The sequence below is a fragment of the Epinephelus fuscoguttatus genome, linkage group LG16 (assembly GCF_011397635.1).
Source record: "Epinephelus fuscoguttatus linkage group LG16, E.fuscoguttatus.final_Chr_v1".
NCBI classification, from domain to species: Eukaryota; Metazoa; Chordata; class Actinopteri; order Perciformes; family Serranidae; genus Epinephelus; species Epinephelus fuscoguttatus.
This window is the reverse complement of record NC_064767.1, coordinates 18,729,004-18,752,920: the sequence shown is the minus strand read 5'-3', so window position 1 is coordinate 18,752,920 and position 23,917 is coordinate 18,729,004. Positions and strand designations below refer to the sequence as shown.

At 40.9% G+C, this 23,917-nt stretch overlaps 1 protein-coding gene across 1 annotated transcript; it reads left to right on the top strand.

Annotated features, from left to right (window-relative positions):
* The first annotated feature begins 9,177 nt into the window (after positions 1 to 9,177).
* Positions 9,178 to 12,996, top strand: znf503 (zinc finger protein 503). Its single transcript, XM_049599820.1, has 2 exons — positions 9,178 to 9,829; positions 10,199 to 12,996. The coding sequence occupies exons 1-2, from the start codon at positions 9,575 to 9,577 to the stop codon at positions 11,630 to 11,632; spliced, it is 1,689 nt and encodes a 562-aa protein (XP_049455777.1). The 5' UTR covers positions 9,178 to 9,574; the 3' UTR covers positions 11,633 to 12,996.
* Positions 12,997 to 23,917: the final 10,921 nt, after the last annotated feature.

The following is a 23,917-nucleotide window of genomic DNA, read 5'->3' as shown; positions in this document are numbered from 1 at the left end:
GCTTATTAACTCTAAATTAGCCTATCCACATTAGAAATGGGTCTTCAACAATATGTTTTACCTCAAGATGGCTCTTCTGCAGTGAACTATTTATCATTATTTGGTACTTTAACATTGTCGAAAGCAAACAAATCTGTCCACGCACTGTTAAATTCTTTTATGGACTTTTATGGATTTAGAATCCATAGTTAGCCTAGCTATGGAGGCTTCAGACTAGACACCACAGAGGTTTGGCAAAATGTAGAGGAAAAGGTGCCAGGCTGTATACGTATGGCGTACATTTTAGCTGACAAAATGTTAAAACTTTTTTTTTAGTTCAGTGCAGAGGTTACACATTTTTACAATTTGAGAATGGGAGAATTTCTTTAGGCCTACAATAATGATAAATAAAAATGAAAATGTCAAAAATAATAATAAATAAATGACCATTATTCATTTTCATGTGATATTTTTTGTCAAAGCCACAGAGAGCCACTAGAGAGGGGCAAAATAGCTGCATATAGCTCCAGAGCCACAGGTTGCCTACCCCTGCCCTAAGTAAAATGTTTAATGTATGTTTCCTTGTGTCAATAAGTTGAAATCGTCCACCTACAGTGTATACATAGCCTACTGATATAACAGACGCCTTGAAACTTACACCACAAAATTTATGGTCAAGTCAACAGTTTTCTTGACTTTCCTGACTTGATCTCTTAAAAACTACACCTCCCAAGAGGCGGAGCTTCTGCCACTGCAGTCATGTACAGACGTGTTGCATACTGCCTATGACTAGAATAGGATTAGTTACTTTTACCTGTCTGTCCATTGTTGATTCATGTATGTTCTGATGAAGGTCTGATGGACTGAAAGATCAGAATAAAGTGAAACACTGCAAAATTGTAAGTGTGTAGAAATCTTTTCTACCAGCTGTGAAGCCTTTACAATGTCAGTTTATATCTAAAGACCCTGGGAACATAGGACCCTGGGAGGGATAACCAGATGACAAGCATCAACACAAATGATTGTAGTGACTATACCAAGCACTGAGAGAAGATATCGCACATCTCATTGCTCATAATATAATTCAGGAGTCCAATCGACTAAATTCAGTGCCTCCGTTTTTCCAGTGTTAGCTTAAGAAATCACTTGAGCTTTTGGTTTGGAGCGCTGGCAAATAGCCAGCCAACCCGTGACAATGTCCTGACAGCTAGTAATGTTTCCCCATGTGAGTCTATGTGTGTGTCATCATGGTGAAATGTGGTCCTGGTGACACCTATTGTAGGGGCAACTACCACAGAGGCTGTTTAGAGCACTTTGTCTATCTGTCTGTCTGTTGACAGATTTTTGTCAACGCAATAAGATTGCAATCATGCAGGATGCAGTCGTTAAAATGCACATATGTGTTGTTGAGTTCAAAATGAAAGCCAAGTTTGAAGATGGGTGTGGTCCAACCAAAAGGGGCAGGACATAGGGAGGGAGCCACTGACCCGCCCACTTTACAACCCTGACCGATATTTGCTTTAAGTCGCGGATCACTGTGTCACAGCTGGAGTGATCACATCATAAGATGGTCTCCAGCTGGAAGTATTTTCAAACAATGTTTGAGGACAATATTTTAATGTTATACGATGACAGTAGGCCTCAGTTTTGAGTAAGCAATGAGTTAAATATGTAAAGTGGGGTGACAGTAGCTCAGTCCATAGGGATCTGGCTTGGGAACCAATCAAGTCCCCGTGCAGACCAAATATGAAGCGTGGACTGGTAGCTGAAAAAGTGCCAGTTCGCCTCCTGGGCATTGCTGAGATGCCCCTGTGCAAGGCAGTGAACTCCCAACTGCACAGGGCACCCGTCCAGGGCAGCCCCCTCACCCTGACATCTCTCCATTAAATACATGTATAGGTCCTGTTTGTGAATGTAAAGTATATCTTCCTCTAAAATTGATTGGTAAACTTCCCAACTTTCAATAGGAAGCAAAGCAAAACTGCGTCCCTAACCTAGCTATCATTAGCATCCAAGACCAGATCCCATTCATTGGAACGGCCAAATGAGGCTTCCATAGTCAGGTGTTTAACACTTTAATCAGTGAAATAATAATATTCCACTTCACAGTGATGGTCAGACATGACAGAAACAGCAGCAGCTGCAGTCAGAGCGATCAGCATGTCATAAGCAACAGACCATTTAAGAGCAACCAGAAATCTCTAACGATTTATTTTCTACTGTCTGAATCTAAGAATTGAAACTCTTCAGTTGATCTATCCGCAGACGACTCCACTCAGAGGAGGGAGATCTGTTTAGACTTCATGGTTACACTGTAATTAATAGGTGTTAGTTCCACTCAACAATGCCATCAGTGATGTGGAATATATGGTATCTGTCTTATTAGTTCGCAAATTAAATATAATACCAAAGGTTTATGACATTAGGTTTGTGATTGTTTTGGCCAAGGCCACATCACAAAACCATGAAAGGCAATAGTTTTGGTTTTGATGTTACAATGCAACAGTCTAACACAAAACAATATGTCTTCTGCAATGCAGTCAAAAGTGGAAACAGTTGTATTCACTGACTGATGACAAACCCATGCTCCTGTCCACCCCGGGAGGATAAGATTGAAGCTTTAATGGGCCCTGTGAGGTTATTTAAACTGAATGAAAGATGAAATGGTTGCATAAACGGACAGAAACAAACACTGAGACACAAACTGTCTCTTTACATGGCAGAGGACAGTCTGCACTATCTGCAGTCTTACTCCAACTTGTGTCTTGGTCAAAGTCTAGGATTAAATGAATAGTAGTTATCGATATAGACTTGCTTTTTTGTGTACAATCTTATTCTGAGAGTTAATTTTTATGATATTTCCATGTATCTGTGTGTAACAAATCTGATCCTGAATGACCGGAGTTCAAATGGATTATGTATCTCTAAATTCCTGACTGTAGAGATAACTGGGTGAAGGTGATATAATGACATCAGGTGATCATTAAATTACTTTTATCAGTCTGAGAGCAATGGGAGACTGTAATTGAAATATTATCATATATATTTGACTCTCACTTATCTTTATATATTCATATTGTGACCCCTGCTGCCACAGAATGAAGGCTTTGAATGTGAGAAGTCTGTCACCTGACCTGTAGGTCAAAGAATATAAAGACATGGCAGGTGCTAACAATATTGTTTTAATAAGGTTTTAAGATGAAATATGAAAAAGAAAACTTACTTGCTCCTTCTTTGCATCAAAGATGTGATTTTTAAAATGTAAGAAAGGAAGGTTTAACACCACCCCAGGGGCGGACCGATGTGTTTGTTGTGTTATTTAGGTGAAGTTGGGAATGAGGTTCACTTCTTGTTTTGCTGTCCTGTGTATGAAGACATAAGAAATGTGCTTTTCAGTAAGATGATCTGGACATGGAAAGTAGGGTGTGGATACCTGACCCGAGCCCGACGGCACCTGATGGCACCCATTGGAGCCCGATGGGTCGGGCTGGGTTTGGATAACAAAGTTTGTCAGGGTCGGGCCAGGCTCGGTTATAACTGTCTCGGACTCGGGTCAGGTTAGGTCAGGAAAATCAAAGTCCATGACCAAACGTCAATATGTGACAAGGTCGGAGTGAGAATGTGTTGGCCTATGTTTGACGACGTGGACGTGGATGAAAGCTTTTTATGTTGACACAATAATAACTTATTATTTTTGACAACAAAATTAAGACTAACCAAACTATATTTAATTTATTTTACACATATTTATAATTTAAAAAGCACTTTTTTCACAGGCTCTGACTGTTTTGGAGCTCTTCACAAACTTAAAAATATTATTATAATTATTTTACCTCAGTCCGTTTCCACTGTAATCATTACTTTGCGGCTTTTTAAAGAAACGCATGTAATATTTAAATATCACTAACAGATAAAATAGGATACAGGCAGCCCCTAAAAAAGCGCATGCATGAAGTAGAAAAGATTTTTCTTAAACTCCAAGGAGGAATGACAGCTTTACAGCAAAGTCCGTGACACGACATTACCTGGAATCATTTCCTACTAAGCTGATCATTAAATTACTTTTATCAGTCTGAGAGCAATGGGAGACTGTAATTGAAATATTATCATATATATTTGACTCTCACTTATCTTTATATATTCATATTGTGACCCCTGCTGCCACAGAATGAAGGCTTTGAATGTGAGAAGTCTGTCACCTGACCTGTAGGTCAAAGAATATAAAGACATGGCAGGTGCTAACAATATTGTTTTAATAAGGTTTTAAGATGAAATATGAAAAAGAAAACTTACTTGCTCCTTCTTTGCATCAAAGATGTGATTTTTAAAATGTAAGAAAGGAAGGTTTAACACCACCCCAGGGGCGGACCGATGTGTTTGTTGTGTTATTTAGGTGAAGTTGGGAATGAGGTTCACTTCTTGTTTTGCTGTCCTGTGTATGAAGACATAAGAAATGTGCTTTTCAGTAAGATGATCTGGACATGGAAAGTAGGGTGTGGATACCTGACCCGAGCCCGACGGCACCTGATGGCACCCATTGGAGCCCGATGGGTCGGGCTGGGTTTGGATAACAAAGTTTGGTTCGAGTTCGGCGCGCTTGACATGCTGCTGTGTTGTGCTATGGCCTATTCAAGAGCTGGAATTTGTTATTTACATGACAACGCCTGAACGCAGTACAGGCCAATAGTTACATTTCAGGCAGGGGGGCGGTAAATATTCACACTGAACTAATGAAAATGGAGAACGCTAGACAAAACTTGCTATCAGGAAAGTTTAAAACTGGCAAAAACCATGTGGGGAAATTGGCGGTATGGAGCCATTTCGATTTAGTCATCAAGGTTAGGCCATGGAGTGTGTCTATTAACTCTACAGTAATAGTAGCAGTAGCTCAGTCCATAGGGACTTGGGTTGGGAACCGGAGGGTCGCCTTTTCAAGTCCCCGTCCGGACCAAATATGGAGCGTGGACTAGTGGCTGGAGAGGTGCCAGTTCACCTTCTGGGCACGGCCGATGTGCCCTTGAGCAAGGCACTGAACCCCCCAATCGTTCGGGGCGCCTGACCAAGGCAGCCCCCTCACTCTGACATCTCTCCACTTTGTGCATGTAAAGGTCCTGTTTGTGCATGTGTGTCTTTCGGACCTGTGTGTTAATGACAAAAAAAGTGTGAAATAATTGAATTTCCCCTCAGGGGGATTAATAAAGTATATTAAAAAAAAAAAAAAAAACTATGTCAGGTAACAAACTGTGTTGGGCTCGGGTCGGACCCAGTTTGGACTTAAAAATCAGAAAGTCCGTCAGAGTCGGGCCAGGCTCGGTTATAACTGTCTCGGACTCGGGTCAGGTTAGGTCAGGAAAATCAAAGTCCATGACCAAACGTCAATATGTGACAAGGTCGGAGTGAGAATGTGTTGGCCTATGTTTGACGACGTGGACGTGGATGAAAGCTTTTTATGTTGACACAATAATAACTTATTATTTTTGACAACAAAATTAAGACTAACCAAACTATATTTAATTTATTCACTCACTGAATCATGATACAATGTGCCACTGTGCTCTGACAGCATACAAGCAGACATTGCAACACTAAGCAGCTTAGCTCACTGCTGTTTATCCTCCTCTAATTGAAGCTGAGCTAATGAGAGCTGTTTTAGTGACGTTTGGGCGCAAACCTGCATATTTTCAGCGTCACAATGTCACTTTATTGAGACAATCAGAAACTTTGGGAACACCACACTCTTCCTGTGCTTCACTGCATGCTGTGTGACGTCACGCGGGACCTCCCATACGCGGAAAAGCTCCCTTTCCCCCTGCTGCTGCTGCTGCTGCCTGCCTGCCTGCTGCCTGCTGCCTGCCCGGAGAGGGAAAGAGCGAGCATGGCTTCAGTCTCCACTGGGCTCTTTGCGGTGTTTCAACATTTTACAGAAAGCAATGGCTGGTGTGTTTGTGTAAAGCAAAGCAGTTTCGTTTTAGACAGAAGGACTACGTCTCAATGTTACAGTGTTATTTTTTTTTAATCCTTTTACCTCTCTGACGTTTTACATCGGAGCTTAGTAGGAAATGATTCCAGGTAATGTCGTGTCACGGACTTTGCTGTAAAGCTGTCATTCCTCCTTGGAGTTTAAGAAAAATCTTTTCTACTTCATGCATGCGCTTTTTTAGGGGCTGCCTGTATCCTATTTTATCTGTTAGTGATATTTAAATATTACATGCGTTTCTTTAAAAAGCCGCAAAGTAATGATTACAGTGGAAACGGACTGAGGTAAAATAATTATAATAATATTTTTAAGTTTGTGAAGAGCTCCAAAACAGTCAGAGCCTGTGAAAAAAGTGCTTTTTAAATTATAAATATGTGTAAAATTTGAAGGTGCAATTAGGAAAGTTGTTTCATGTGTCATTTTTATTTTATTTGGATATATATTTATATAAATCAACACTGAAATGTGTTCCTCCTCGTCGGCCCCAGCACATAGCTCCCAGTAAACCCTGCAAGTCCAACACATTTCCACACGAGATGTAAATAGTTGTATTTGCATGCGGGGAGTGATTCATAAACATGTCAGTGTTATGAAATATACGGGGGGGTATTAAAACTTTCTATTTAAATATCGTGAATTATAGTCGCAAAAATGTGTTCCCATTTAAGGGGAATGCCGAGTATTTTGGTGTCTGGTGCAGGAGCCCATTCGTCATACGGACAATAAAGAGGGTTTTCGCCTGACAGTGAAAATTTATGGTTGCCCTTCTTTGCCCTAATAACTCACATATTGTGTCACGGACTGACAGCCCTTGCAGAAAACAGCAAGCCTGTTATCAATCACACATCTTTGCATATTGTGAAACGTCCCCTCCTTTCTTTTTCTTTTTTTTTTCTTTTTTTTTTTTTTTTGCTGCCAGACAAAAACAGTGAAAACATTTGAAGGGAAATGAGCTGAGAGCATTTAGACTTCTCTTTTTAGAGTCTCACAATGAAATGAAAAAGAAGTTTGGAGCTGGTGTTTATTCATATTACGCATGAGCCTAAAATTGTGGCATGCACTCATAGAGAGGCAATTATTGCTTGTTTTTATTTATTTATAGATAGTTTACAAAGCAGGCCTGTAATCTTTTTTTTCCAAATTATTACAGCAGATTTTTAACATGTGCGTAAAACTGTATTTTATTCCCTGCGCTCTTTATGTTGCATTGTATTTTCTGCAGATTGTGAACTCTTGTTTCTACATTTTTGTTTCTATACACATATATTTTTTGCCCCTTGACTGTCCACTCCAGGTTTTCTTGCTCTCCAAGTTGACCTGTCAAGCAGATTACCACAGAAAGAGATTAATGGCAGAGGCGGGTTGCAATAATAATCGTTTTGTTTGATGTGACAACTTTGATAGGCGTTGATTTACTTACAAACTGATAGGCTTTTAATTGAGCGCCTCCATCCCGATTGAGATGAAAGGCAAACCGCATTGAAAAGCTGCCCGATTGCCCTGGAGCCTCAATACTGATTAGCCATCTCAGCGGTGAATAGTTCAAGGCATTTGAAACTTCTTTTCTCCGCGGCCCTGACACTGACAGACCATTTCTCTTCCTTTCTCTCTCCCTGTCCGCTTTTTCCACCTCTTAAAGGAAATAAATCATTTTCATTGTATGTAAATAAAATCGAGCTGACATCAATATAAAAATGTCTGGATTTCTTTCTTTTTTTTTTGTTCCCGTGGCTTTGTTATTCTTGTTGCAGATGACAGTGTGCCCGAGGCGGATGACAGGTTTTAACAGCACAATAGCAGATGCGTTTAGCCCCCAAAATGGACAGGGCTCTGTCTGGAGAGGCTTGTTACACATTATAATTTCTGAATTGCTTCAACTAACTTGTTTCGGGAGGAAGAGGCTGCGTTAAATATAACTGAGAAATGTAAAAATATAAATGATTAATTTGGAATTTTAACTGTTTTATTTTATTAATGATAGGATATTTATTTTTTATTTTGCAGTTTTCCATTTGTGAAAATTTTCCCGAGGCTTCTTGTTAACACTGTAGCAAAAGCACCTTAAAGCCCCAACAGCTGCTTCATACATGTGAGCCGGACTGTCTGCAACTTATTAAAGTTTCATCATGTGTGCCACCTCCGAGGTGTTTGATGGAGAACTCTAAAAGTTGCAGACTTTGTTGGATAACGAACAGAATGGAAATGTAGTTTATTCCTCAGCTGTTTTTTTTTCCTGCCTCATATTGTCCGGCTATTGTCGACGCATCTTTAAAAAATAATCTTAACTGGAGGATCGATTTATTTCCCGTGAAAACTTGGTGTCTCTTGCAAGAATGTCTCTCTCCCCATTTGTTCTTTTCCCGCAGTCACACTGGCATGTAATCAGCCACAATAGCTGACATAAATCAAGCGCCGGATTGACAGCGTCTGACAAATAACTGATTGATTGCGGTGGAGCAGAATTGACACTTGACGGAGGGGTGGAGATAGAAATAGAAGGGCGGTGTATATTATACTGAAAACATGTGACATTCACATCCCTCCATCACTACATTGGTCTATTCCTGTCAACGCTTGTCTGTTTAGGGAATTCAAGCTGAAATGGTTGGTTTTATGTTTGCCGGTGGAGGAAAAGTGCCATTGCGCACACTGTGTGCGCCTCTCGGGTTAAAGCCCGGTGGAGAATGACAAATAAAACACTTGTTCTGGTATCAAATGACTTCTGCATAACATATTACAACTTATAAACTTCACTTTGAGTGTTTTCTTGGCCATTTTTATTATATTGTAGCAGAGAAAAGGTTGGTTATATGTGCCAGTTTCCAAAGAAATCAACAACAGATTGTGCCATCATAACTTATATTCGCTGAATATAAGACTAAGATGGAAATCAATGTGTTAAGTATGAAAACATGATTTATATCTGCCCTGCAACAATGCGAATACACAGAGTACAGCTTTATTTAACGCAAAACTTAATTTCATCCTTCATAAAGGGCGAAAAAAGGGCGTTAAACGTGCGTAATTTGTGTTTTTATCATTTTAATTGTGCAAATATTATCCATCTATTGTGTTATTCGCACACTTGTCTGTATCCTGGTGCACACACAGCCCGTAGCCCCACATCTAAACTAGCGCAAGCGTTCCCAGTAACCAAGTTATTTAAGCCTATCTCCTCCCCCGAGCTGTCGAAATAGAGGCGCTTACAAAGAGGAGAACGTCACATCCCCTTGACCCTCCAATCACCTCAGGGTCCCATTTGATTGGAAGGCGGCAAAGGCTTTAATCTCGGACTAATTCAGCTGCTTTTGAAGTGAAAATTTCTACCAGTTCGTACTTCGGGAGTACAGAGCGAGGACCTGCAGACAGACGCACTCAAGGCGCAGCGCTCATGGTGCAAGACGCAGACGCGGATCTGCGATAACCTCGCACGGTCTCCTTCCTTCCAGCTGCCTCGCCTTGCTTCTTCTTTTACAACCAGGATTACTTTATTATTGAACCGTTTTACGATCCTGATTTTTTTTTCTTCCCCCACAGAGAAAGAGGCTCGATGCTTTTTTGATTTTTCTTAATGAATCTGACGAAAGCATCGCCGTTTCATTTCCTGACAATTGGGACATGATCACGTCGCCCTCGGCGTCTGCCCTGAAAAATAGTGATATTTGTGTAGCCTGGGAAAGCAGCAGTTCTCGGAATAGCAGCTCAGCGAGCATCAACAAGCCTTTTCTCCACTCCGCACCCCCGTCTGATCCACTACGGCAAGCTAACCGACTTCCCATCAAGGTTTTGAAAATGCTTACCGCACGGTCGGGACACATTTTGCACCCGGAGTATCTGCAGCCTTTGCCTTCTACCCCGATTAGTCCCATAGAGGTAAGAGGAACATGTTCATTACTTAATCTCTGTATAATTATAATGTTAGATATTTGTGCTTGCGTGACAACGTTTTGTGATCTCACTGCTGTTGTCCCGGAATATATTCTGTCAAATGTGATCCTGGTGTTGGAAATAGTTATATTTAGTAAAAGGCAGCTCAGTTTATTTTTAATAATGAACACGATTGTCGTTTTGCTCACGGAAGAGCCGTGCGTAATTACCGCACATACGTTTCCGTTTGGAAATGTCAGTAAATATCCCGCTTAAAGGGCTTTACCCCGGGCTGTTTATTTTATTAGCATAAAAGAAAGCAGTCGATGTGCGTTTTAAGAGCATTTATCAACATCATTGTCATCTGTTTTGCAGCTAGATGCCAAGAAAAGTCCGTTGGCTCTGCTGGCGCAGACCTGCTCTCAGATCGGCAAACCGGACCCGCCACCCACCTCCAAATTACCCTCCGTCACATCAAATGGATCTAGTGAGAAGGAATCTAAATCTGGTCCTTTGAAATTGAGTGACATCGGTGTGGATGACAAATCTAGCTTCAAACCTTATTCTAAGCCTTCAGATAAGAAGGACTCGTCTTCGGGCGTCTCAAGCGGAGAGAAGTCTGGTTTCCGAGTGCCGAGCGCCACCTGCCAGCCGTTTACGCCGCGGACAGGCAGCCCCAACTCCAGCACTTCTGCCTCCCCCATGCCATCAGAGGGGAAATGTGGGGAAAGGGATGACAAGAAAGAGTCTGATTGTAATAAAAATGGCACTACGGACGGGTCTGGCACCACTAGCCACAGCAGGATAAGCGTGAGTTGTGGTGGAATTAACGTGGAGGTCAACCAACACCAGGAGACGACGCCTGGCACTAAAACCACCTCCTCCTCGGAGTCCTCATCTGTAACTTCTGTATCCTCCGCATCCGTTCTCGGGTCAGGACTTGTGGCGCCGGTTTCTCCTTACAAACCGGGGCAGACAGTTTTCCCTTTGCCTCCTGCCGGTATGACCTACCCAGGTAGCTTGGCTGGGGCCTATGCTGGTTACCCTCAACACTTCCTGCCCCACGGAGGGAGCTTGGTAAACGCACAGTTGGCCAGTTCACTGGGCTGCAGTAAGGCTGGATCCAGCCCTCTGGCTGGAGCCTCTCCACCGTCCATCATGTCAGCCAGCCTGTGCAGAGACCCTTACTGCCTCAGTTACCATTGTGCCAGTCACTTAGCGGGCGCAGCCAGTGCGTCCTGCACGCACGACTCTGCAGCTGCAGCAGCGGCCGCTAACGCCCTCAAATCCAGCTACCCACTAATGTACCCGACACACCCCATGCATGGCGTCCATTCCTCGGCGCCATCATTTAGCGGACACCCCCTGTACCCATACGGTTTCATGCTCCCCAACGACCCTCTCCCCCATGTTTGTAATTGGGTGTCGGCAAATGGACCGTGCGACAAGCGTTTCTCCTCATCAGAAGAGCTCCTGAATCACCTGAGGACTCACACTGCTTTTACCGGGGCGGAGAAGTTGATATCTGGTTATCCCGGGTCTTCATCACTGGCCAGCGCTGCAGCAGCGGCCATGGCCTGCCATATGCACATGCCACCTTCAGGTGCCCCCGGGAGCCCCGGAACTTTGGCTCTACGGAGCCCGCATCACGCGTTAGGACTCAGCAGCCGCTACCATCCGTACTCCAAAAGTCCCCTGCCAACCCCCGGTGCCCCTGTTCCCGTCCCCGCTGCCACCGGCCCTTACTACTCTCCTTATGCACTGTATGGCCAGAGACTCACCACAGCATCAGCGCTTGGATACCAGTGAGGAAAAAAGAGACTTTGAAAAGTTTATAGTACTAAGAATGCAAATATAAAGACTTTTATAATAACAGTGCTAAACTTATGGGCGGGATCCGTGGACTTCAACTGTATTTATTTATATGTCGGCTTAAAAGCAGGCGATAATAGCTGCAAATGGAAAATATTTGAGCAACTCAAAAAGTGCATTATGTTGAAACTGAACTCTATAGGTAAAAATGAAAACACACACATGTTAGAGTACTAATTAAAGTAGGGGTCCTCATTTCGATGTTAATTTGAAAATTGCTATGATTGTATTTGTTCTTATTTAATGTCTCATTGAGAAGAAAAATAATTTACATGCATGTTTGTTTCTTAAATTTCAGAAATTGTCCACATTTTAAATTGCCGTTATTTTTCAGGTGTAACACCTTGGAAAGAGAATTGGTATTTTTTTGTATGTATTCTGGAAAAAATAAGAAACAATTCTGTTCCATATCTCCGTGTGCCTCATTTTCTGAACATCACTCAGTTGGATTTATAGTCCACTGACAGTTTTTAAAAATCGGTGTGTTAAATTAATGGGGTTACGAAAACCTCATGGATCATTTACGCAACACAGGCCTATAGATTTTCCAGGCTGTCATACTTTTTCAATTCATTGCTGTCTTATAAGAAGTCACTTTGACGATGTGCTGACATAATGTGCATCTTTATTTCTTTTCTTCATTCTACTTCATTAGTTTATATACCAAATAACTGAGAAGCTTTATCAGAGCACACGTGTTATAAAGTTTAAATTAAATGCAACTTGGATGAGAGTGGTTGTGTGTGTGTGTGTGTGTGTGTGTGTGAGAGAGAGAGAGAGAGAGAGAAAGAGAGAGTGTGTGTGTGAGTTAAACAAGCTTTATAAAGTGAATTTGTGTGAGAGAATTTAGTTTTCTGGTGGGTGAATTTTGTCAGAAAGTTGTTTAAGATTTGATTTGGCAGGTGTTGCTACTTTGCGTGCGTATAAAGTAAAATTTGTGAATTGTGCGAGAGAAAAAGTTGCACAAGGACAGCTGACTTTCTCTATTTTTTTTAATCATAAGCACAGATATGTGTTTTAAATTGGTAAAATTAAAATGTCAACAACAAAAAGAAAAAAAAAATCAAATTTACAACCTTAACAGAAAGACGCACATTGACTTGAATAATTTACTTTCGGTTTTAATGCACTATAGAATTTTTTTTACAAGCGTCTTCGACCGGTGTGTCTTTTATTTTTTATTTATAATAAAGCTGTAGGCTGCGCCAGGGTGATATTTCGGTGGAGGCCATTCACTGGTTTATATAGAAAATTTTATTTTTCATCATCACCAGGATGCTCTTATTTAATTTGCAGTTGATAATCTCATCCACCTGTAAATCTAATGTACACAGCACTACATTTGTTATTAAAAAAAAAAAAAAGATCTTGTGCAAAGTTGTGGGATTTTTATGCAGATACAGACGCTCACAGATCGTGGTTTGAATTTGACCAGGCGCATTTGGAAGCCATATTTATGCTTTTGAAAATTATAATAACATCCCACATGAGCATTTTTTATTTATTTATTTTTTGTTTGTTTGTTTTCTTGCACAGATAACGGCAATGTACAGCTGATTTTATTTATGACACTCAGAAGCAAAAACAGCTGCAGATTTCTGCTCTTCTGTCTTTGAATATACTAAAAACTTGACAAATCCAAATCGGCGCACGGGGAGATAATTGAGTTCCCACAGCCTTATTAATTATCCATAGTGCATGTATTTAAATCATTACAGCAATTAAAACGGCCTATATATTTTACATGTATATATAATTGCTGTCGTCGACTCTTAACACCATTAACTTTGTTTTTTAGGCGCACTGTTGACCCATCAGTTACTATCATTTATGCAGGATGCCTCCTGCGCTATGCCGCCCCTTGTCTATCGCACAGCGGTTATTCAGACGAAACAAACTCCTCTCATAGTGTGTATAAGGCCCACACGCGTCCTAAACTGATGTAATGACGGTGAAAGGGAGCAATTTCCATTTCTACCCACATCATGGTGGCTGTGCTCGGAGGGTCCCGGTGGAAGGCAATTTATCATGTGCCCCTCCCCCTGGCCCTGTCACTGGAGGAACAGGCAGGCACATGTGTGCATGAATTACCAACCCTCCCACCCACCCAGCTCTCCCTCCCTCCCTCCCTCCCCTCCTTCACTCCCTCCCTTCCCTCCTTCACTGTGGAGATTTGACACAGAGGAGAGGAGGAACATGGGGTTATTAGAGTATGCAAGAGTATTAAAGTGAATATTCACTTTGTCCATCAAGACCTGAAAGTGCTCAGGAATGCACCAAGCTCCGCAGAACTGAAGTACACACCAAACCATGGCATAATGGTAAACTTTCAGATTTAATAATTTAAATATAATTAAAATAGACAGTAAAATTATGTGGATACAAAGCTCCTTAATATGATTTTTGGATTTAATAGGACTCCTATTAACCAAATTATTAGTCTGGTGAGTCTTGAGAGTACATGGAGTTTAAACGAGGTGTAGCACCCAATTTGGCACAGTTATAAATCAGGGGTTTTACATGGCATCCAAATAAAAATTGGCCCGCAGCTGAAATTGCAAACACAGCAAGGCAAAGCAGCAGAGGCAAAAACTTTACCAAGGGCGTAGGTTTTGTTTTAAAATCAAGGGGGACACGTATGAAACAGGGGCCAGAAAATTCAGAGCGCTGAACACTTCATGTCCTGCCTTCTGGTGAATTTTAATGCACAAATTTCTGCTTTTTCTGCATCAAATCATGGTGAAAATGTCTTTAATGTTGTCAAAACAAAACTTTTTACCGGGGGTAATGCACATTCTAAATATTGCGCGGGACATGTCCCCTGCGTCACCCCTGAAATCTACGCATATGAACTTCTCTATATAACTTCAGGGGTTAAGGAAGCAAGTGATGGTCTTACAAAATAAGACATTACATTACACTTTACTTAAGATTATAAAGAGACATTTTCCATTCCTTAATAAAGGCTGCTGCTCATTCCACTACCACACACTTGTGCTTTCCCTGGTTTGCTGAATAGATGGTTTCCAAATGCACATCCACGTTAGCGGCTAGCCGCGCTCAAACACAACAAAACACAGGCGCCGAACTATTTAAGAAATGCGAAAGGTATGACAGACCACATTAAAAACAACATCCCGTGCTTCTCCGTTTTCTGGTCAAGACCCTAAAGCAGCCATTTTAGATTCTTGAGAGATACTTGGATCCTCAGAGAGCGAGTGAAACACTGCAGGAAACCTGGCAGGACATCTGGTGAGGGGTAGGTGGGTGGGAGGGGAGCCCAGGACGTGACTCACACACACCTAACCCCATATTCAACCCTACTGAATTACCACCACTAAAGCTGTCATTAGTGGGTGTGTGGCACAATATAAAGACATGCCGTCGTCTGCAGTGGCAAGTCTATAGTTTGGGTAACAGCTGTGTCAATAAGGGGAAGCTGCTATAATGTTCAACCCCATGCCAGACATAAGTCACAGAGCGATTATTATCTTTTATGTGTGTGTGGTTGCTTTATCAGGCTGCGATTACAATGTAAAAGCTCACAGTGATTGAAAAAAGAGAGACCTATCAATAATGGCTTTGTTTGCACTGTTTACGAGCACTTGATATTTCTTACTTGCAATTATGTTTTACAAGATTGTTACTTTCCAAATACACTTTGATTATACGTCTACTTATAGAGCGCAGAGATTGGCCTTGATGTGTATCTACTGTACGTTAGATGTACCTATATCTCAACTACGCCTTTGCACTCCAGTTGTAGTAAAAGGTGTCATCTTTGCAGGAACACTCAGCTGTCATTATCTCGGCGTGTGATTTATGGTGATACGGGCTGTTGAGGTGTCCGCAGATTTGCGATTGTTGTAATGAAGCCATAAAGTGAGCTGCGTGAAACAAAGCAGCGGTCGTAACCAGATCTACTGCTCCAGGCAAAACCGTACTAAATCTGCCCATTATCCAGGAGATTAAAAAAATCAACATTGTTGTTGGTCACATGTCATATCCATCAACGCTAAAGCACCCTTCTCTGACAGATTGATCCTAGAATGCAGTCTCCAACTGAGAGCTGTAATAGAGGTAATTTGGTTCTCAAAAAATCTGTGCCAAGGCAGACAGGAATCCCTCCCAGCTCTTCTACATGTGGTTACCCTCCTCATTGATTTACAAATGTAAAGTGCTCATCCAGGTGATGTGAGAGAAGTGGCAGTGTTGATCTATCTGTGCCACTCAGATCTCGAGCCAGCGAGACACTTTCTTGTGCTTAGACAGCCTAAATGAGGTCATTTCTGTCTGCTTTGGGATCTACGGTGCGCTGGGGTGTTTTAGTGTTCAGATAATTTGCCCATTTTCTGATTCTGACAAAGAATATTTTATGGAAATGCACCCTTATTCCAGGCACCTTAATGGAGTGTGTTGGAGTAGCATGCGGGCTGATGAGGTTGTTGTCTGTCACTGATAAATGTAAAAAGCAGGGAAAATGTCAGGGATGAGCTCAGCTGCAAAAGGGCTTTTTGCCTTCATTTGAAATCAGCAATGCCTAAGCACTGTATCTTCGGGGCGTTACGGCACACAATCACAAGGTTATTCTAATTGTTTGAAGCTGTGTGAATATAATACACGACACTGTACGGCGTCTGTCTCCATGCGTAGCCACCCAGTGGATTATCAAAGACAGAGCCGTCCAACTTAATGTGAGATAAAGGCATTGGCTTTCCAAGTCTTTCTGACAGGTTGAGGTTTCAGTCTACCACATAATTGCTGTCTTCTGCTGTTTTCTCCTTTCTGTGAGTAAATCCTGATGGTGTGTCACCGGCCTAACATGACAGTATGAGTACATGATGTCATTTCCATGGGTGTGGGCCACCAATTACAATGACTCACATGCTTACTAACTACATAAACTCAGGTTTTCTGTTGTATTGGGTGAAGATATAATGATTGGTCAATACTCTTCAACTTGATATGTCATCCAGGGAACGTCCACAACTTACACGCCTGGGAAAAACAACATTTAATGACTCAGAAATTAATGACTTTATGTACAAAGTTTGAAAGCTAAAGCTAGTTCATCTTTGACATGTAACGGGGGTTATTATTTTTTGTGTGATATGGCTACAAGCCCTAAAGGTTCTCAATAGAATCAACTGCAAATACCTGTGCCACTAGATGGTTCGTAGAATGAGTAAATGTTAAATTTTCTTACCAAGTCATCGCTAAAAATGACACAAAAATACAAATGTGTGAGTGTCACTTGACTGTATACAATATTAAGGTCATGCTGTGAAAATAAATAAATAACAATGCTGATAACAGAGTGAAATCAGATCTGAAATAAATATGGTACTGGCACACATGGCAATGACAAATATGTTAAGAAAATGAAATAACGCAAATTACAATTGACATAAAATAAAAGATGGGAGCCAAGGGTGCAGAACAAAATGTTGGCATTGTACATTTCTGCAAAAACATGAACAGATTTGCACATTTTATACGCATCATATTGTTTCTTTCTTTTTAATTTTTTTTTTGTAATTCTCTTTTTAAGCAAAAAAATAAAAAAAATAAATTAAATTAAATAAAATTTAAAAAAGAAAAAGAAAAAATGAGGTGGGGTTTTAAATATAATAAAATAAATAATAATAAATAATAAAATATATAATAAAAAGTTTTCCAAGTAATAACATAAATAAAAATCATAACATAAAATAAGGATAGAGACTAAATAACAAATAGATTGTCCTAACCAGGATGTTTAATTAAGATGTACACAGAGACAGTGGGCGGCTACTAATCACACTGCAATGTGTTTCTAGTACATATTCAGACAAAATCATGGACAAATGGACAAATTCATGTAATGGAGAGACTGACTTTTAGTTTGAGAACCCAGAAGGAATTTTTTCATTGAGAACCTGATGAAATGGTTAGTGTATGTCTCAAGCATTAGACCTACACTAACCATTTCATCAGGTTCTCAATGAAAAATTTCCTTCTGGGTTCTCAAACTAAAAGTCAGTCTCTCCATTACATGAATATTAAATACCAAGTCAATCCATTTATCAATACTAGGTATTTCTTACATGCCATCAGTAATATTTCTTAGCAGATATTTATCCTTTTCCCTCCATTGGAGTTCATCCGATCTAAGCAGGTACATCAGTTCAACAATTAAAGGTTATTTTGTTAAAAAAAATCAAGAATGCTAAGAATTTTAGTCCAAAAAGGAGTGACTGAAGGGCACACCCAAAAGATATGAAAGTGATTTGCTTGTCACCAGGAGGTGGAGAGGAGGGTGGATGGCACATCACAGGTGAGACACCTGCCAAGCTGGAGACCACTGTGCGAGACCAACAAACCGAGTCGTGGCTGTTTTTCCAGCGGGGATAGTGGCATGAAAAGCAGTTGTTTGCTGCCAAGACATCACTGAGTTTCCTGCCAGGATAGTGCTACGAAAAGTAATGTTCTGTTTCCAGTGGGGATCTTAACCATAATCAGGTATTTTTTTGTGCCTAAACTTTATCACACAGAAATTGTTAAAACATAAAGTTCAATGTATGCCATACACAATAATGTGCAAATGCAATATATCCATTGTTTGCAGGAGCATACAATGCCAATACTTTTCTCTGGGCTGAAGATAGAGTCGTACGGAATACATTATAACACTGAGATGCAAGTAAGCTGTGAGTCGAGTCTCTGTGCATCATCCCATGTGTTGAAGATTAGAAGATACAATATCTCAAAATTATTAAAGTTGACCTGGCATCACCACAGCAGGACTTGTCACTCACAGCTGAAGCAGAAACCACACAAACACATGAAAAATACCAACCCTAAGCTAGTCTTATCAAAATCTCCAAATATTTGCATACTAGTATAATGCTAGTTAGCCTGAGGACAAAACAAGCATCTGAGAGACTGAGAGCTACATGAATACTAAAGTTATTCATTGTTACAAATTCAGATTTTATACATGTTGTTAGAAAGCACATGATGATTTCACCCTAAACACGAAACTAAGTTAAAGGAAAAATGTGTCATGTGTTGCTGGCTGCTTTATTGTACAGCCACAACATGTGTTCGCCATGAGGAAGGGTGTGACTACTTATTTGGCTTCATGACTTTTTCTTTAGTGGAAAATCTTGCTCCATAGGTGTTGTGGTTGCTACATCCGCCTACGCATTAAAACTAATGGCTGGATGCAGCAAGTTCAGGCACATTCTCAAAGGGGTTTTCAAAGCAAATCACACACTGAGGTGGGCGTAGATTGAGTCAAGTTAACAAAAGGTGTGTACAACCAAAAGTTACATTACAAGACTTCGTCATGTTTTTGGCAGCCGTACCCACAGGGCTTGGCTGATTGGTTGTCATACCAACGTAGCCAAAAAATGGTTATGATTATTGGTGTTGTTTTGAGGGTTTTGCGGCCCAATTTTAACCTGATGGCTCCTCATAAAGTAGAATGTTTTCTTTATACATTTAAAGACATCAAAATGTGGCTTCAGTATGCAGCTAATTATTACAACCATTTGTATGTGAAAAGTTTCTGCTGTGATGGTTATCAGCTAAGGTTAGCATGTTTTCTAGCTAATGCTACCTGCACTCACACAGCTGAGTGCTATTTCGTTTATTTAAAATATGATTACACCTAACAAAGTAACGTGATATAAAGTTAAAAGCATCTTTTATCCGCTGCGCTAACAGGTAGTTATTTCACTTATATATATATTTTTTTAAGTTATGGCATGAACGCACACAGTTGCCTTAGTGTTTGACTCCATTTTCCACCTCAGCAGCTGTTTTTTTTTTGTGAGAAACAGAAACTGTAAAGCAGCATATGGGAGCATTAATAGTTCTCTGTATAATGGTGGTACTCCATAGGACCATTATCCAATTTAAGGAACCATTGCAGACCCAGAACTTTCTGTATACACTCCACTATGATATTCTCCAGAGTTCCCTGGTCAGAGCCAAGTGTGAAAAACAGCAATATATAACACTTATGTGATTTATGAGAGCTATATTTATCACATTGATATAAACTATTCAACTATTACCAGCCTCCACATTACTCCAGCAATTCATTCATGTCAGTGGACCAAACAATTCCCTCCCCAGCACGCCGCACAACCCCAAACCAAACTACTTCTCCCTGCCGGTGCCCATATGACTTTCAATAGAGACTTCTCCAAGGAAATAAGAGGAGAGGGGGACATTTCTCAACTCATCCACATGCAGTAAGTGATGATGCTGCGATGCATCACACATTGATCTGAGGCATTTGGGGGAGCCGAGCGTATTAAGAAGGGAGCGCAGCAGACTAATGGGCCTGACTGGGAGACAAATTGGGCCAGACGTACAGCAACACAGCCCCAGGAAATATGGGGGCTCGCATCACTTTTATTGCTTTAATGCATTTTAGTGTTAACTGAGAAATTGAACCTCAAATTACCTACAATCCATTTGTTTTTTCCCTTTTTGTGTTGTCTTCTGCCCTGCAGAAGGTGTAGCAAGGACATTACAGGCGGCCGCATGCTGAACAAGCAAGTTCCTGTGTTTTCCTTTTTGAAATAAGTTGCTTATTTAAAATAGTAGGCCATGTTATTGTGTAAAAAGTGGAGAGTCTAAGAAAATCAAGAAAGGCTCGTTTGTATTTCTCCCCAGATAATATGGTTATAGGAACATTATGTCATAGGGAAATGGGAAAGTGTAACAGATTTAACATTATAACCGCTGCATATTTTTGGGGTGATTACATTTACAAGAAAAATAGAACAATAATGTAAAGTAGCTATAAATCATGTTTTAATTTAGCCTGAGTTCAAGTTAGTGATCTCATGTTTTATTAAGAAGCTAACTGATTTTATCATTAAAATGTGTTATTCTATAAATTTTGCACACAGTGCTGGACTGTGTAAAGTCATGTAGTAGCCCCATGCTGAAGGGTCTCAGACAGGGGCGTCCCCAGAATTTTTTCACAGGGGTGGCCAGATGGGGCCAATGAAAATCTGGGGGTGGCACACAAAAACCAAAAGCCATGACTACATTTTATGTCTTGAAGCATACAGTATAGGGTAGTTGAATGTCAATGTGGAGTGTTAAGAAATCACATACTGATACTCCTTGAAAATAAACGCATTACACCATGAATTGACCTTTTTTTCCCCCTTCAACAACAAACGCATATGGTTATGTTTAGGCAACCAAAACACGTGGTTGGGTTCAGGAAAAAAAACAGGGTTTGGCTTTATAATCTTATGGGACAAACACTGCTCTCCCAGATGAAAGTCGGTGTTTGTTGGATCCATCCATCACTCCTTCCACTCATCCTTACTTAGACTTTCGCTGCCTTAATTTTTGTTCTTATCCCGCCACGTTTTCTCCGGATACCACTGGGTGCTGTTGAACTATAACGGTGACTGGCCGCGTATCATGCAGACGTTGAAGGACGTTTTTTTTTAGTCGATGTCAGGGTGTCAGCTTTTTTTTTGACGGAATACATTTATTGTAAGGAACAAAACATTTACTGGGAACAAGCATTTTCAAGTTTAGAGGCAACTCATGGTACCCATAGAACCTATTTTCATTCATATATCCTGAGATGAGACTTCAAAAGGACCCCCTCACCAAAATGTAGCCTAACTCTGGATCTTTATTTAGCCCCCTCTTTCTGATAAGCTATGCTGACACGAGGTATCAATGGATGTCTAAAGCCCCATTTCCACCAAACACCTTCGGAACACCTTCGGAACTAAAAGTAACCCTTCAGGCATGGTACCGAGACCCCTAGCATTTCCACCGCAAACAGTACTCTTAGTTGTGGGCGGGGTTGTTGTCACTCACTGCCCTGTCCAGCACTCACTGTAATTCCCCTTTACCAGTGACACAGAGGGAAGTCTGCACCTTGTTTTTTGTCTTATTTTTGTTTTGTTTTGTTTTTTGTCTAAAACTCTCACTCTTGCCTGTTCTATTTTGTTCTGAAAATGTCGCCATGCAGCCTTGTTTTTTGTCTAAAGAACAAGGCTGCATGGCGACATTTTCAGAACAACATAGAACAGGCTGCAGTGAGAGTCTCTCTCCATGGGATATTAAAAAATAGCTGGCTTGTGCATTTAGTCCTTCTTAGGCAAGCTCAGGGGTTTAGTGTTGCCAGAGCCTACAAGAACAAAGCTCCACAATGCTTTTTTTTTCCGAGTGAGGATTAGAATGTACGGCGTTCACATAAACCAGTCAAAATTAATATATATAAACACTTGAGGATCCACTCATTACTAAAAGTGTCTGTCATCCAAGAGAGACAATAAAGACTAGTAATGGTCAAAGTTGTCACAGTGAAATTTAAGGTTTGTTGATTAAATCATGCTGTCAACTTATGCATTGTGTAACATTACAAGTAAACATTCCACCTTAAAAGTTGCCGGCAGTCTGCCCAGTGAATCAAGTTATTTTCTTCTCAAACTCCAGCTGCTGCGAGAGGCAGCAAAACATCCTTTCTTTTTATAGTTGCAGTTTACTAATGAAACTCTCCACAGTATGAACAGTGGTTACATGAGCCTCAAAACCAGCCACAGCTCAGCCCTGAGCAGAGTGACCGTCCTCTATTGACCAATCAACAGACTGCAGTGTTCACAGCTCCACCTTTTAGTACCAGATCTGTGTGCTAGGTACCCCAACAGAGGAGGGACCAAAAATGGGGACGGTACAGAACGGCTCCATTGGTGCCACCCACAACTTTTCACGGTGGAAACAGAAAAAATGTACACTGAACTAAACTGAACCGTACCGTACTGCTCGGTGGAAACAGAACTTAAGTTTATCTAGTTCACAAGACAGCACTACCACTGCCTAGCTTAAAAAATCAGTGCGCCACAGCCTCTTAAAACACTAATTTCAGCTTCCAATTATTTTTGCCAGGGGGTGCCATTTGGAGTGGCAGCAGTTGTATCAGGGGGCCCTTAGGGGTGCCACAGGTCACAAGATGGTGATAAGACCGTACACGGAAAATATCTCCTACATCTGTCCAAATGCACCGTGTCCTGTGACAGATAAAGAAGACCTGTGCTGTCTACTTTCGTTTCCTGGGGCTAGTCAAACCAAAACTCAGAGAGTCGGACAGGCAGTCCATCCCAGCTGCAGACCATGTGACACAGACTCTGCCTGTAAGATGTTCCCTGTGTTGTCTGAGGCAGGGGACGCAGTGACACTTTATGATTTTGATGGGAGCAAAGCTGTTGGAATGGCACGTCAGGATGAGTCCTCTTCATTATTTCTTATCTTTTATATTTGATTTAATTTGGTTGCTGCAGAGAAGGTGCAAGCTCAGAGCTTAAAGTCACACATGTAATAATACACAGTGTTTATATTGTATAGATTAATGTGTGATGCTCAGCATCCTCCAGAGTTTGGATTAAGTGTTTAATGTGACACGAAACTGGCTTTTCTCTCCACAATGTGACATGACCTTACAGAGAAGTGTTGACATTGCTACGCTGAACTGCTCCCCCTATAGACAGGCAGTACAGCAATAAGCTGGAGGCTGCACAGCACACAGGAGCCTGCAGAGTGTTTCTGATGCGGCAGCGTGTAATAGTTAATTTTCTTTAAGAAATGCAAGCTATCAACATTTAGGGCTGTAAATATTACGAGAGAAAGAAGCACACATAACTTACACATGCACACACTCCGCACACCCAACGAGTCAATCAAAAAATAAACAGATGAAATCTACTGAAAATTTCAAGATAGAAAAACTGTCACCGGGATGATTCTCACCACAAAGAAAGCGGGAAAGACAAGTGAAGGGATCTTTTGAAACCTAAGGTAAATAAGAGGAATCAGGCGTTGAACATCCAGGTAATAACTGATGTTATGACTTGGCATTTGCTCTGACATGCATTTGAGACAGGAACATTAAAAGATATCCACCATTTGACAGGTATCACAGTTCCCCCAGGCAAGAAGGATTCTCATTTTGATGAGTGTGTCAGTCACAGTGAAGCCTGTCGACAAGCCAGATCTCAAGCACTGACGTTCAGGAATAACTCTTGCCTCAAAAATTACAAATGGAATATTTGAATAGCTGTGTGAAGGAAGACTGATTATTGTTAAACTACAAAATGTTTAGTTTGGGGTGTTGAGGCTTTCGCATTTCTGAAAAATACAAATTTCAGCAAGGCTCTCCTCGCAGAACCATTAATGCCACAAAATGCTTCAAGT